The sequence below is a fragment of the Solanum stenotomum genome, chromosome 4 (assembly GCF_019186545.1).
Source record: "Solanum stenotomum isolate F172 chromosome 4, ASM1918654v1, whole genome shotgun sequence".
Lineage (NCBI taxonomy): Eukaryota > Viridiplantae > Streptophyta > Magnoliopsida > Solanales > Solanaceae > Solanum > Solanum stenotomum.
In genome coordinates this window covers 6,278,244-6,294,242 of record NC_064285.1, presented here as the reverse complement: position 1 = coordinate 6,294,242, position 15,999 = coordinate 6,278,244, and the positions used below count along the sequence as shown (strand labels likewise).

Below are 15,999 nucleotides of genomic sequence, written 5' to 3'. Positions count from 1 at the left end.
GTACGTACAACTCATAAATAACAAATGAATGAAACATCCATGGTGATATAAATGAGATCTTGCTCGTCATCATATGGGATAATATATGTGTATTAAAATGGTGTATACAGGCGTTATTTAGAAGGCCCTAGAATTTATAACCGGCCAATCATATGTTCAAATAATGTTTTCTTTAAACAACTTCAATTTATTACTCCGTACTTATAAATAAATAGTATAGTATTAATAATTCAACGTGATATTAAGAATATCCAAATGTCCTGGTGGTCTTGTCACTAGAAATACTTGAACATTATCATACATATATACACCTTAAAAAAACTATGTAATGAGTATGATTTTGTAATGTTTTCATGAGCTCAACTAAGTTCCACGCGACTTATTACTATGATTAATGAGTTAATTTTTGAGATTGAGAGTGAGTCACCCATATGATAGAGCATTTATGACTATTGAGGCCCAGAACTAGCTTTTTCTTGTACGTTTGTCTCCAACTCCAAGAAACTTTTGGCATAGTAACAGTAGTAAATCAAGCCTCCCACTATCACTCCGCTGTCACCATATTCGTCCATTCGAGTCATTGGCTCTGATACTAATTGTTGGGCTAAGTCAATTTAAAGATACTTAAAATATGATATTATCTGACTCAAGCTCGTAAAAAAAATTTCGAGTATATCTACATGCTATGTATAGATTCCCAATCTTTTCAACTATTTATCAACGTTTGACTTTGTTCATACACCCTAACATATTGTTGAATTTCTTAATACATATGGGTGGACAAAAGCTATAAAGAGAGCTTGTAAACTACTTAAGTCTTCATGTGCCACAAGGTTCCATATATTTACATGCCTTATATATGCTGTTATGCAATGACCATGATTTTGCAGAAATTTTGTCCTTGGGCAGTGAAATCTTATCAAATAATTACATTAGATTAAAGAAATAATTAACATAATCTTAATCTGTGAGAAAACTTAAAATAATTAGCTCAGATCGTCATGTCTGACCTATGAGTTATATTTATTTATTTATATTTGTTTTGAACTAATATAATTGTCTTCTTCTAAGAGACGTGGCCAGCTAGCCAATTGATACATAGATTTTCTGTCCTAGAAAGCTCAGGCACAAGAGTACAAGTTTTGATTAGGTGCAAGTAACAAATCCTGCCTAACCTATATAAGAACGTTTGTTTTAGTACTCACAAATATAAGTCTCTTGAAGAACTTACCCTATATAATTTCAAGCTATTTTCTTGAGAAAGTGAGACAAATATCAGGTAACTAATGGTTCTTTCACATGGCTTCAACTCATCATTTATTCGTGTTTGGTGCGAAGAATAATGTTTTCTTGAAAAATAAGTGATTCTTTTGTGTGTTTGGTACATAAGCAGAAAATATGGTCGAGAACTCCGTAAACACACCCTGAACAAAAGATGAATGCATTGAAACACACCCTGAACTAGAAATTATTAATCTTGTTCTGATATTTTCCTTTTCTATACAAATTTTCGACATTGGTAAGAACATAAATGTTGAACCTGTCTAACTTGATTTTTGAGTCCAGCACAAGGATTGAATCCATCAAATTTAAATTCTGGCCCAAAACAACAAAAGCAAGTCTCTTGTGAAGAACAAGATTATTAATGCATGTTGTGTCTTTGATTCTTGTACAGAACTTGAGTTTGGTAGTAAGTGATACATGCCCTGTATACTGCGAAAAAAATACTACTGATAAATGAATACTACTAATAGAATATAGTGTGTAGTAACAGTTCTAAAATTATACATTTTTTGTACTTTGATTCATGAATACTTATTTTTCTGTTATATTTTTTGTGGTACACCAGGTATGAAGAGTCTTCCCGGAGCTCCATTCACAGGCATTTCAGAGGATATTCGAGGACGAGTATCTTGCTACAAGCAGGATTGGATTGCTGGAATCAGATCCGGAATAGGGTAATATAATTTTTCTTGGCATAATACATAGATAGACATCTTAAACTGTCACTTAAACACTCCAACTTTGAGAATAGACATCTAGACATCTCAACTCGTCCCTATGGTATCTCGTGGACACCTGATGCTGACATGGCACATAAAAAATGGAGGTGTCTAGATGAGTCATTTTGTAAGTTGGAGCGTTCAACTGACAGAGTGATGACAAATTGAGGTGTTTAGATGTACATCCTCAAAGTTGGAGTGTTTACTTGCCAGTTTAGGCCAAGTTAATGTGGTCTATATGTTCTTTGATTGTATTCTAACTGCTACTTCTGTATGTATATGCCAGGATATTAGCTCCAACTACCTACATATTTTTTGCATCTGCTCTTCCAGTGATTGCTTTTGGAGAACAATTGAGCAGAGAAACAGGTTCTTTTACATTTTAAACTTTCGATGTCTAAAGGCAATCAAATGCATTTGTGATCATAAGTTTTCCTATTATATAACTTGAATTTGCATTTTAGATGGGAGCCTCAGCACTGTGGAAACTTTAGCTTCTACAGCAATTTGTGGTATCATTCACTCAATACTCGGGGGACAACCTCTTATGATACTAGGAGTTGCAGAACCTACTATTATTATGTACAGTTACTTGTACAAGTTTGCTAAAGAGAGAGAAGATTTAGGACAGACCCTTTACTTGGCTTGGGCCGGATGGTATGTTAGAATATGTTCGATTTTCATATAAGGTTGTTTGATGATAGACGATGTTCATGATTTCTCATGTCTATGATGAAATCTTACTGCAGGGTTTGTGTCTGGACAGCTCTCATGTTGTTTCTTCTAGCAATATTCAATGCCTGTTCTATCATAAGTAAATTTACAAGGGTTGCTGGGGAAACTTTTGGAATGCTAATCGTGGTGCTTTTCATTCAAGAGGCAATTAAGGTACACTTAAGCTGCAGAAACAAGATCTCTTTTTATAAAATATTCAACTCTTGTCAGGGGCGGAGCCACAATGGTAGTTATGGGTTCAGCAGAACACAGTAAACTCTGTTTCAAACCTTGTGTTTCTTTTTAAACAATTCATTCGATATGTACAAATAATCCTTATCTAGAACCTAGTAAGCAAAACAATTGTGGAAAGCTAGCAATACTGAAATTTATGGAAAGATGCAAGCTGTATTCATACAGATAGATAGTTCTCCTATTGTAAGTTCATCTTCTTAGTTTCTTTAGCACTTCCAAAAATTGCACCATTGTTTTTGAGTTAGACAAATCTAACTCTGAGTCAATTTGTCTAGTACTTTACCATAGAGACTGAACATCTTACTTGTCGTTATGGAGATATCTAGAGTAATATTGAGCTTTATAAAACCAATCTTTCTTGGCTATGCAGAGTGCAGTAGCTAAAGAGTTGGAACATTTGAAAGAGGCAATAATGAAAGGTGAAAATGAAAATGCAAATGACGAAAAGTCTGATGGTATATTTGATCCTGAGAAGCACATTGATGCTTACTTGCCCGTTCGAGTAAATGAACAAAGAGTCAGCAATCTATTGCAGTCACTGTTAGTAGCAGCATCTGTAGGTGCTATGCCAGTGATAAAAAAGATACCAACCTCAGTTCTTTGGGGATATTTCGCCTACATGGCTATTGACAGCCTTCCAGGAAATCAGCTGTGGGAAAGAATGCTGCTTCTATTCATATCCCCTGGCAGGAGATTTAAGTAAGTTTCATTATTGGCATATGATCATTGAAGTGATTAAGTAAATAGATCATCAAGTCTTGTTTCTTTTGACTAGCATTTACATATGGGACTCTAACCCATTCTGAAACCCCCTTTCACACCCAGTCCCAATTGGAGCGTGGACTGGGAGCACAAATAGGGATGAACCTTGCTCTGATACCGTGTAAAGATATGACACTTGGGTTGAATTCGGCCAAGTGCCGTATCTTTACACAGTTCAGCCACCAGCTATTACAAATTTGATCTCGAATTTATATATGCAAACACAATCACATGCTTGTTGACTTTTTAATTATATGGCAAACCATGTGACTTGTTCAACTAACCAGAGTGATCATGATGTCAGGGTCCTTGAAGGGGTTCATGCATCTTTTGTGGAATCAGTGCCATTCAGATACATTGCAATCTTCACAATATTCCAATTTATGTACTTACTTTTTGTCTTTGGAGTTACTTGGATTCCTATAGCTGGCATTCTCTTCCCCTTGCCATTTTTTCTCCTCATAAGCATAAGACAACATTTGCTTCCCAAATTGTTACACCCTCGTCATTTACAAGAGCTTGATGCAGCCGAGTATGAGGAAATAGCTGGTGCTCCACAACGCGCACTTAGCTTCTCTTTCAGGGTAATCCTAACATTGTCATTTGTCAACTCCATTTAATTTTCAGATTTTCATTAGTCAAGTCCACAACGCACACTTAGCTAATGAACTGTCACCAAATAATATGATTAGGAAACGGAGACAACTCTTCCTAGAACTGAAGGTGAGATAGAAATTTGTGATGCTGAGATTTTGGATGAACTTACAACAAGCAGAGGAGAGTTTAAAGTCCGGACTGTCAGCTTTAGTGAGGATAAGCGCCCACAGGTACCTCTTGACAAATTCATTTCACAATTACTAGTACTAGTACTAGAACCTGTGCAATGCGCGGTCAATGTTTTAAAAAAATTGTTAAGTCTTAATTGTTGACGGATGTTAATGATGCCTATTTGCAGGTTATTCATCCAACTGCAGACACAGAATCTGAGTGAACAATATTTACTTGGCTCTAGAGTGTATTGAATCTTGAGTTGGTACCATTTGTATGTGCCCATATATGTAGAGTGTATAATACTACAAATTGTAGGTGTAGTTAGTACTCTACTATAGTATAAGATGTACTTTATAGAAGTATTTTACAATTGTAAGCAAACTTCGTGTTGAGAATGTAAAGTGTTTGATAGTCCAATGATCTTCGATGATATTGAATTATTAACATATATGGATATTCTTTGCCAAATCTGCGCAGACTGAAACAAGGTTTTTTTTTATTCCAGGACTCGAACCCAAGACCTTAAATAGGATGTACTATGTGTAAGTTCTACAAGTTTGCTTCAACTAAATTACAGTAAAATTAGCAGATAAAACTGTAAGTAGGATCTAGTGATATAGGATAAAAAAATTTGAAAGATATATTTTGATGTTTGTTTTTAAGAACCTTAAATAGAAAAGATCTGGATAATTACTACGATAATAACTCTACTAATAATTGAAAATTTTCAATATATCATTAAACAGATTGATAATTCATGTATTCCACAACATAAAAAATAAAGCCTACACATTAACAATCAAGAACTTAATAAAATACTTGACTAGATTAATACTCCCTAATTAACTATAATAATCACATTAAATCTTGACTTCAGTTGGAAGAAATCCAATTGCCCTTATTCAATTCTTGATGAAACCTCAAGAGATGAGGAGAATATGCAACATTCTCCCCAGTAGTAGGGAAATAAACCTTGTAATTTTCTTCATTTCTTCCAGAAATCCTGCCTAACCTATACACACTACAACAAAAACAACTTTTAGCGGCAATAAATATTGACATTAATAAGAGTGCTAAAGTCTTTACCGGCATTAGTTAAGTGCCATTAGAACCAATGTCGCTAAAGGCTTTAGGGACATATACAAAGAGTGTTAATTGCCGCTAAAAATATATATTTAGCGGCAATTAAAAATTAATTGCCGCTAATGATCAATTTTGATGTAGTGACAACAACTTTTGTTTTAGTACTCACAATTATAAGTCTCTTGAAGAACTCACCCTATATAATTTCAAGCTATTTTCTTGAGAGAGTGAGACAAATATCAGGTAACTAATGGTTCTTTCATATGGCTTCAACTCATCATTTATTCTTGTTTGGTGCGAAGAAAAATGTTTTCCTCAAAAATAAGTGATTCTTTTGTGTGTTTGGTACATAAGGGTCGAGAACTCCGTAAACACACCCTGAACAAAAGATGAATGCATTGAATCTTGTATAGAACTAGAAATTATTGAGATACATCCCCCTAGGACACTTATTAATCTTGTTCTGATATTTTCCTTTTTTATACAAATTTTCGACATTGGTAAGAACATAAATGTTGAACCTGTCTAACTTAATTTTTGAGTCCAGCATAAGAGTTGAATCCTTCAAATTTAAATTCTGGTCGGAAACAACAAAAGCAAGTCTCTCGTGAAGAACAAGATTATTAATGCATGTTGCGTCTTTGATTCTTGTAGAGAACTAGAGTTTAGTAAGTGATACATGCCCTGTATACTGCGAAAAAAATACTACTGCTAAATGAATACTACTAATAGTATGTAGTAGCAGTTCTAAATTATACTACATTTTTTGTAATTTGAACCCACAAATAATTTTTGGATCATATGTTCAAGTACATTATTATTACTTCTCTTCTTGACAACTTCTTTCATTTTTAAAAAAGGAATCAATGATAGATTTATTAGAAATTCCACTAAATAATTCGTCATTGTACTATAAGTTTGTTCATAGACTCATCTAAATCTATATTTTTCAAGACATTGGTATGTGATCGTCAAAACTCAAAAGTAGAGCAGGTAAAAGAGTTGGTGTGCTCCATTCCTAGCCAGAAAATAATTTATAAAAAATGGTGTAATAATATATATATTTTTTGTCTTTAAGAAGCTGTACAGGAACATATATTATCTGGCATAATGTGTAGGGTTGTGTTAGTCACAAGTAGTTACAAAAAAATTTCATGTACGTACAACTCATAAATAACAAATGAATAAAACATCCATAGTGATATAAATAAGATTTTGTTCGTCATCATATGGGATAATATATGTGTATTAAAATAGTGTATACATGCATTATTTAGAAGGCTCTAGAATTTATAACCAGCCAATCATATGTTCAAATAATATTTTCTTTAAACAACTTTAATTTATTATGTACTTATAAATACAAAATAGTATAGTATTTATAATTCAACGTGATATTAAGAATATCCAAATATCCTGGTGGTCTTGTCACTAAAAGATTGTGTTAGTGAAAAACTTACTTGATAACAAAAAATACAAAATTACAATTGAAAATACAATGAAGAAATAAAATCTCTTCAAGTTGAAGCGTGGATATATCGCTCTCTTTAAGGAGATTCAAGCCCACTGCAGCAAATGTTTTCACCGGTCCAGCAGTAATCCTCTTGACTTGTCCCCTCCAGGATACAACAGCCTTCACAAAGTATAACTCAACAACTCTGGACAAGAGTTGAGTCCAAAGCTCCACAAAAAAGAACACCTCCCTTCAACTAATAAGAACTCTCTTTTTGATAAATTTTTTACTCTCTATATTTTTCTTATGTGTTGTGTGGAACAAACCAAATGAAAACCACCACTATTTATACTAGAGGAAGTCTTCCTAGCAATGAATAGGAAGATAAATTGTATAGTAAATAGTGAAGATAATAGCCTTAGGAATTACATATGTTACAAGGTATAATGGAGGAATTATGAGTTACAATCAAATACACTAATGCCATCAACGGTATTTTGCATCTGTTGCAAAACTGAAGTGCATATGGCAATAACTCCTAATGGAGTAATGTAGTTGTAATGCAGGAGTTAGCCACTCCAACGGCAACAAAGTAATTGCCATAACTCCCAAACATATAACAGCAAATGAAAGTCAATCAATCTAATGCAATAATGAATAGAGGAAGTAACGACTCTGAGGCAACGGTCACTGTGGCAATGCTATGCAACATTTTTGTAATATTAAAATGCCCCAACACTAACAGATTGTAGTAATACTTGAACATTATTAATTATACATATGTACCTTAGCTTAAAAAAGATACTATGTAATGAGTATGATTTTGTAATGTTTTCATGAGCCTCAACTAAGTTCCACGTGACCTATTACTATGACTCATGAGTTAATTTTTGAGATTGAGCGTGAGTCACCCATATGATAGAGCATTTATGACTATTGAGTCCCAAAACTAGCTTCTTTTCGTACGCGTTCGTCTCCAACTCCAAGAAACTTTTGGCATAGTACCAGTAGTAAATCAAGCCTCCCACTATCACTCCGCTGTCACCGTATTCGTCCAACAGATTCATTGATTCTGATACTAATTGTTGGGCTAATTCAATTTAAAGATACTTAAAATACAATATTGTCCAACTCAAGCTCGTATGAATTTTTTCAAGTATAGCTACACGTTATATGTAGGTTCCCAATCTTTTCAACTATATAACTTTGTTCGTACACCTTAACATATTCTTGAATTTCTTAATACATATGGGTGGACAAAAGCTATAAAGAGAGCTTGTAAACTACTTAAGTCTTCATGTGGCACAAGGTTCCATACATTTACATGCCTTATGCTGTTATGCAATGACCACGATTTTGCAGAATTTTTGTCCTTGGGCAGTGAAATCTTATCAAACAATTACATTAGATTAAAGAAATAAATAACATAATCTTAATCTGTGAAAAAATATAAAATAATTAGCTCAGATCGTGCGTCATGTCTGACTTTTGAGTTATGTACCACAATATTTTTTTTATTTTGTTTTAAACTAATTTAATTGTCTTCTTCTAAGAGACGTGGTCTGCTAGCCAATTGATGCATATATTTTCTGTCCTAGAAAAGCGCAGGCACAAGAGTACAAGTTTTGATTAGGTGCAAGTAGCAAATCCTGCCTCACCTATACAACAACTTTTGTTTTAGTACTCACAAATATAAGTCTCTTGAAGAACTTACCCTATATAAGTTCAAGCTACTTTCTTGAGAAAGTGAGACAAATATCAGGTAACTAATGGTTCTTTCATATGGCTTCAACTCATCATTTATTCTTGTTTGGTGCGAAGAAAAATGTTTTCCTCAAAAATAAGTGATTCTTTTGTGTGTTTGGTACATAAGGGTCGAGAACTCCGTAAACACACCCTGAACAAAAGATGAATGCATTGAATCTTGTATAGAATGAGATACATCCCCCTAGGACACTTATTAATCTTGTTCTGATATTTTCCTTTTTTATACAAATTTTCGACATTGGTAAGAACATAAATGTTGAACCTGTCTAACTTAATTTTTGAGTCCAGCATAAGAGTTGAATCCTTCAAATTTAAATTCTGGTCGGAAACAACAAAAGCAAGTCTCTCGTGAAGAACAAGATTATTAATGCATGTTGCGTCTTTGATTCTTGTAGAGAACTAGAGTTTAGTAAGTGATACATGCCCTGTATACTGTGAAAAAAATACCATGATAAATGACTACTACTAATAGTATGAAGTATGTAGTAACAGTTCTAAAATTATACATCTTTTGTATTTTGATTCATCAATACTTATTTTTCTGTTATATTTTTTGTGGTTCACCAGGTATGATGAGTCTCCCCAGAACTCCATTCAAAGGCATTTCAGAGGATATTCGAGGACGAGTATCTTGCTACAAGCAGGATTGGATTGCTGGAATTAGATCCGGAATAGGGTAATATAGTTTTTCTTGGCACAATACATTGATTGACATCTTAATTTGGTCTCAACTGACAGTTAAACACTCCAACTTTGAGAAAAGACATCTAGACATCTCAACTCGTCCCTATGGTGTCTCCTGGACACCTGATGCTGACATGACACATAAATTTTGGAGGTGTCTAGATGAATCATTTTGTAAGTTGGAGTGTTCAACTGACAGTGTGGAGACAAATTGAGGTGTTTAGACGTGCATTCTCAATGTTGGAGTGTTTACTTGCCAGTTTAGGCCAAGTTAATGTGGTCTATATATGTATAATGCGATTTTTCTTAGTTGTTTTTAAGCAATTTTTGTAAACGAGTTAAATGCATATGTTCTTTCATTGTATTCTAACTGCTACTTTTGTATGTATATGCCAGGATATTAGCTCCAACTACCTACATATTTTTTGCATCTGCTCTTCCAGTGATAGCTTTTGGAGAACAATTGAGCAGAGAAACAGGTTCGTTTACATTTCAAACTTTTGATGAAAGCATTCTAAAGGAAATCAAATGCATTTGTGATCATTAGTTTTCCTATTATATAACTTGAATTTGCATTTTAGATGGGAGCCTCAGCACTGTGGAAACTTTAGCTTCTACAGCAATTTGTGGTATCATTCACTCGATACTCGGGGGACAACCTCTTATGATACTAGGAGTTGCAGAACCTACTATTATTATGTACAGTTACTTGTACAAGTTTGCTAAAGAGAGAGAAGATTTAGGACAGACCCTTTACTTGGCTTGGGCCGGATGGTATGTTAGAATATGTTCGATTTTCATATAAGGTTGTTTGATGATAGACGATGTTCATGATTTCTCATGTCTATGATGAAATCTTACTGCAGGGTTTGTGTCTGGACAGCTCTCATGTTGTTTCTTCTAGCAATATTCAATGCCTGTTCTATCATAAGTAAATTTACAAGGGTTGCTGGGGAAACTTTTGGAATGCTAATCGTGGTGCTTTTCATTCAAGAGGCAATTAAGGTACACTTAAGCTGCAGAAACAAGATCTCTTTTTATAAAATATTCAACTCTTGTCAGGGGCGGAGCCACAATGGTAGTTATGGGTTCAGCAGAACACAGTAAACTCTGTTTCAAACCTTGTGTTTCTTTTTAAACAATTCATTCGATATGTACAAATAATCCTTATCTAGAACCTAGTAAGCAAAACAATTGTGGAAAGCTAGCAATACTGAAATTTATGGAAAGATGCAAGCTGTATTCATACAGATAGATAGTTCTCCTATTGTAAGTTCATCTTCTTAGTTTCTTTAGCACTTCCAAAAATTGCACCATTGTTTTTGAGTTAGACAAATCTAACTCTGAGTCAATTTGTCTAGTACTTTACCATAGAGACTGAACATCTTACTTGTCGTTATGGAGATATCTAGAGTAATATTGAGCTTTATAAAACCAATCTTTCTTGGCTATGCAGAGTGCAGTAGCTAAAGAGTTGGAACATTTGAAAGAGGCAATAATGAAAGGTGAAAATGAAAATGCAAATGACGAAAAGTCTGATGGTATATTTGATCCTGAGAAGCACATTGATGCTTACTTGCCCGTTCGAGTAAATGAACAAAGAGTCAGCAATCTATTGCAGTCACTGTTAGTAGCAGCATCTGTAGGTGCTATGCCAGTGATAAAAAAGATACCAACCTCAGTTCTTTGGGGATATTTCGCCTACATGGCTATTGACAGCCTTCCAGGAAATCAGCTGTGGGAAAGAATGCTGCTNACCAGCTGTGATGATAGCCGGACTCTATTTCTTCGATCACAGTGTTGCTTCGCAGATGGCACAACAAAAAGAGTTCAATTTAAAGAATCCTTCTGCTTATCATTACGATATGTTACTCTTGGGATTTATGGTATGGTATTCTATCATCTGCCGATTTCTTCTACTTTTTCTGATTATATATGTTGATGTTTCTACAATCAAGACCAATGACAAGGGTTGATACTTCTGTCCACAGACTTTGCTATGTGGTCTACTTGGATTTCCTCCTTCAAATGGTGTCCTACCACAGTCCCCAATGCATACTAAAAGTTTGGCTATTCTTAAGAAACAGGTAAATAAAATTTACTTGTCGATGATTGTTATGAAACTTATTACTATGTTGCCTCTGGTGTGCTGCCACATTGAATGCTAAACACTTATGTATTGCTGACTAGCTCATCCGGAAGAAGATGGTTGAAAGTGCAAAGGAGAGTATCAGGCAAAAAGCTAGCAACTCTGAAATTTATGGAAAGATGCAAGCTGTATTCATAGAGATAGATAGTTCTCCTATTGTAAGTCATCTTCTTAGTTTCTTTAGCACTTCCAAAAATTGCACCATTGTTTTTGAGTTAGATAAATCTAACTCTGAGTCAATTTGTCTAGTACTTTACCATCGAGACTGAACATCTTACATGTCGTTATGGAGATATCTAGAGTAATATTGAGCTTTATAAAACCAATCTTCTTGGCTATGCAGAGTGCAGTAGCTAAAGAGTTGGAACATTTGAAAGAGGCAATAATGAAAGGTGAAAGTGAAAAGGCAGATGACGAAAAGTCTGATGGTATATTTGATCCTGAGAAGCACATTGATGCTTACTTGCCCGTTCGAGTAAATGAACAAAGAGTCAGCAATCTATTGCAGTCACTGTTAGTAGCAGCATCTGTAGGTGCTATGCCAGTGATAAAAAAGATACCAACCTCAGTTCTTTGGGGATATTTCGCCTACATGGCTATTGACAGCCTTCCTGGAAATCAGCTGTGGGAAAGAATGCTGCTTCTATTCATATCCCCTGGCAGGAGATTTAAGTAAGTTTCATTATTGGCATATGATCATTGAAGTGATTAAGTAAATAGATCATCAAGTCTTGTTTCTTTTGACTAGCATTTACATATGGGACTCTAACCCATTCTGAAACCCCCTTTCACGCCCAGTCCCAATTGGAGCGTGGACTGGGAGCACAAATAGGGATGAACCTTGCTCTGATACCGTGTAAAGATATGACACTTGGGTTGAATTCGGCCAAGTGCCGTATCTTTACACAGTTCAGCCACCAGCTATTACAAATTTGATCTCGAATTTATATATGCAAACATAATCACATGCTTGTTGACTTTTTAATTATATGGCAAACCATGTGACTTGTTCAACTAACCAGAGTGATCATGATGTCAGGGTCCTTGAAGGGGTTCATGCATCTTTTGTGGAATCAGTGCCATTCAGATACATTGCAATCTTCACAATATTCCAATTTATGTACTTACTTTTTGTCTTTGGAGTTACTTGGATTCCTATAGCTGGCATTCTCTTCCCCTTGCCATTTTTTCTCCTCATAAGCATAAGACAACATTTGCTTCCCAAATTGTTACACCCTCGTCATTTACAAGAGCTTGATGCAGCCGAGTATGAGGAAATAGCTGGTGCTCCACAACGCGCACTTAGCTTCTCTTTCAGGGTAATCCTAACATTGTCATTTGTCAACTCCATTTAATTTTCAGATTTTCATTAGTCAAGTCCACAACGCACACTTAGCTAATGAACTGTCACCAAATAATATGATTAGGAAACGGAGACAACTCTTCCTAGAACTGAAGGTGAGATAGAAATTTGTGATGCTGAGATTTTGGATGAACTTACAACAAGCAGAGGAGAGTTTAAAGTCCGGACTGTCAGCTTTAGTGAGGATAAGCGCCCACAGGTACCTCTTGACAAATTCATTTCACAATTACTAGTACTAGTACTAGAACCTGTGCAATGCGCGGTCAATGTTTTAAAAAAATTGTTAAGTCTTAATTGTTGACGGATGTTAATGATGCCTATTTGCAGGTTATTCATCCAACTGCAGACACAGAATCTGAGTGAACAATATTTACTTGGCTCTAGAGTGTATTGAATCTTGAGTTGGTACCATTTGTATGTGCCCATATATGTAGAGTGTATAATACTACAAATTGTAGGTGTAGTTAGTACTCTACTATAGTATAAGATGTACTTTATAGAAGTATTTTACAATTGTAAGCAAACTTCGTGTTGAGAATGTAAAGTGTTTGATAGTCCAATGATCTTCGATGATATTGAATTATTAACATATATGGATATTCTTTGCCAAATCTGCGCAGACTGAAACAAGGTTTTTTTTTATTCCAGGACTCGAACCCAAGACCTTAAATAGGATGTACTATGTGTAAGTTCTACAAGTTTGCTTCAACTAAATTACAGTAAAATTAGCAGATAAAACTGTAACGAAACCATTTTTAAGTAGGATATAGTGATATATAGGATAAAAGAATTTGAAAGATATATTTTGATGTTTGTTTTTAAGAACCTTAAATAGAAAAGATCTGGATAATTACTACGATAATAACTCGGCTAATAATTGAAAATTTTCAATATATCATAAACAGATTGATAATTCCATGTATTCCACAACATAAAAAATAAAACCTACACATTAACAATCAAGAACTTAATAAAATACTTGACTAGATTAATACTCCCTAATTAACTATAATAATTTCTTGAAACCAAATTAATTACAAGCTAAATCACATTAAATCTTGACCTTAGTTTGAAAAAATCCAATTGCCCTTATTCCATTCTTGATGAAACCTCAAGAGATGAGGAGAATATGCAACATTCTCCCCAGTAGTAGGGAAATAAACCTTGTAATTTTCTTCATGTCTTCCAGAAATAAATCCGATCCACCATCCATCATTATCGAACACATCAACTATATCGTACATATGAATATCTTCAGGCACTAATAACGTTTCGTGTTTAGGTGGTACAGGACGGATCTCAGAAGCCTTGACAATTTCCACTAGTAAATCAGACTTATCGTCGTTTACTATATTCTTGTATCGAACTCTATAGTGAGAATTTCCAATTGGAGAAACTATAGTCGCGGTATAATATGCACCAATGTATCCCCATTCTTGACTTGCAACTTCAACTTGATCACCCCTTTGAAACAACTTTGTTGTGTCTTGTGTCTTGAATGCCAATTTGTTAATTCTTGCCTTTAAGTTGTCAATCAAGCAGTGAGATTTCTCAAAATTGGATGCCATAATTGTGATTAGACAGAGAGGGAAAAAAAAGGATTGGTTTGTTTAGTTGAATGATGAGAATTAATGAGGCGTTACTAATGAATTTATAAGGAGAAAAAAAAAATTTGATTTCTTAAGTGAATAGGAATTGGAATTTGTTTCCACTTTTAGTTTTTCTTTTGGTTTCTTTATATGACTCGGAATTGGAAATACGGTTTTGTTTATTTTATTTCTATAATTTGTTAGTACGCGCTTTTTTATTTAAGAAACTGTAAAAATAATTTGTGCAAATAATACTAATGTTTTGCCTAATTTGTTCAACTTCCCTAAGCAACGGTTGTAATGGGCCCATGTAAGTAGAGTTATGGATTGTAGATCTAGAACTTTATCCTACATCCTATGTGGCACAAACTGAAAATATTTTAGGAGAAACTATTTAATTACTCAAACATTCCTATCACATTTACTAAAATTTTCCTCTAATTTGAAATAATTATATATTGTCTCACTAATTAATAACTGAGCACCAAAATTCAAGTTAGATACACCTAGATATATGTACTTTTGCTACCAGATACACTCTGAAATACAAATACATAGGGAGAGGAGTGAGCGGGAGAGGATGGAGGTGAGTGAGAGAGTCAATGTATTTCAGATACATGTAATCCACTTGAATACAATGCATTAGGATAAATTACACATAATTTTGACATCATGTATATGAGATACATGTGTTTGAATGCGGCAAATATATGTATCTGGGGACTGAAATCTGACACAAATGATAGTTTTGAAAATTCACGATAAGGCACATATTTAGGCACTAAACTAATGTGATTTGTGTGGTTTATGCAACATTTTATTGTCTAGATTTCAAATATTGACATGACTGGAAGGGCCTGAACTATATTGGGCTTTTGTACACCTCAAACTTGATCTATTATTTGGGCCGCTTCCAGGACATCCTTCCCGCGATTTTGTAAAGCCCAATAATGAATATTAGGGCATGGCAACTAACTTCATAAATGTACTCAATTAGTTTCATTTTACATTTTATGTCTTAGTTTGATGAGACACACGATTTAAGCTTGCGTATGAATATGTGAATATCATAATTTGGGATATACGTTGTGTAAAGAGATTGTTCGTAGAAAGAATTACATTGAAGAATAACTAGCTATTATTATTGTTGGCTAGTAATGTTTTATAAGCTTGTAGTCACAAATTTTTACTTATCAGAGAAATATGGTGATATATGATTTATCGATGTAAAGCCTTAAGATAATTGTTATCTTGTTTATGAACTATGATTTGTTCATTTAGTAAGATTATGTAAGAATTGCAGAAATTTTGGTAGTCTTTAAAATTTTTTGGGATTTTCATGTTTATAAAAAAAATATTATATAACTTAAGAAATTCAAATTGCATGTCCAATCAAAACTTCAAAT

The 15,999-nt window shown here is 34.2% G+C and overlaps 3 protein-coding genes across 3 annotated transcripts; 2 read left to right on the top strand and 1 right to left on the bottom strand.

The window, feature by feature from the left end:
* The first annotated feature begins 1,262 nt into the window (after positions 1-1,262).
* On the top strand, positions 1,263-13,548 carry LOC125862889 (boron transporter 4-like). The gene is made up of 13 exons (XM_049543012.1): positions 1,263-1,279; positions 9,376-9,484; positions 9,889-9,971; positions 10,074-10,266; positions 10,359-10,497; positions 10,949-11,134; positions 11,220-11,378; positions 11,484-11,579; positions 11,683-11,799; positions 11,985-12,313; positions 12,681-12,960; positions 13,069-13,203; positions 13,332-13,548. The coding sequence occupies exons 2-13, from the start codon at positions 9,378-9,380 to the stop codon at positions 13,365-13,367; spliced, it is 1,860 nt and encodes a 619-aa protein (XP_049398969.1). The 5' UTR covers positions 1,263-1,279; positions 9,376-9,377; the 3' UTR covers positions 13,368-13,548.
* Positions 1,852-3,675, top strand: LOC125862890 (boron transporter 4-like). Its single transcript, XM_049543013.1, has 5 exons — positions 1,852-1,958; positions 2,290-2,372; positions 2,468-2,660; positions 2,753-2,891; positions 3,343-3,675. Exons 1-5 carry the CDS (start codon positions 1,852-1,854, stop codon positions 3,673-3,675), a joined length of 855 nt encoding a protein of 284 aa, XP_049398970.1.
* Positions 13,549-14,068: 520 nt separating the features above from the next.
* LOC125862888 (protein AGENET DOMAIN (AGD)-CONTAINING P1-like) lies at positions 14,069-14,572 on the bottom strand. The gene has a single exon (XM_049543011.1). The coding sequence runs from the start codon at positions 14,570-14,572 to the stop codon at positions 14,069-14,071; it is 504 nt and encodes a 167-aa protein (XP_049398968.1).
* Between the last annotated feature and the right edge of the window lie 1,427 nt (positions 14,573-15,999).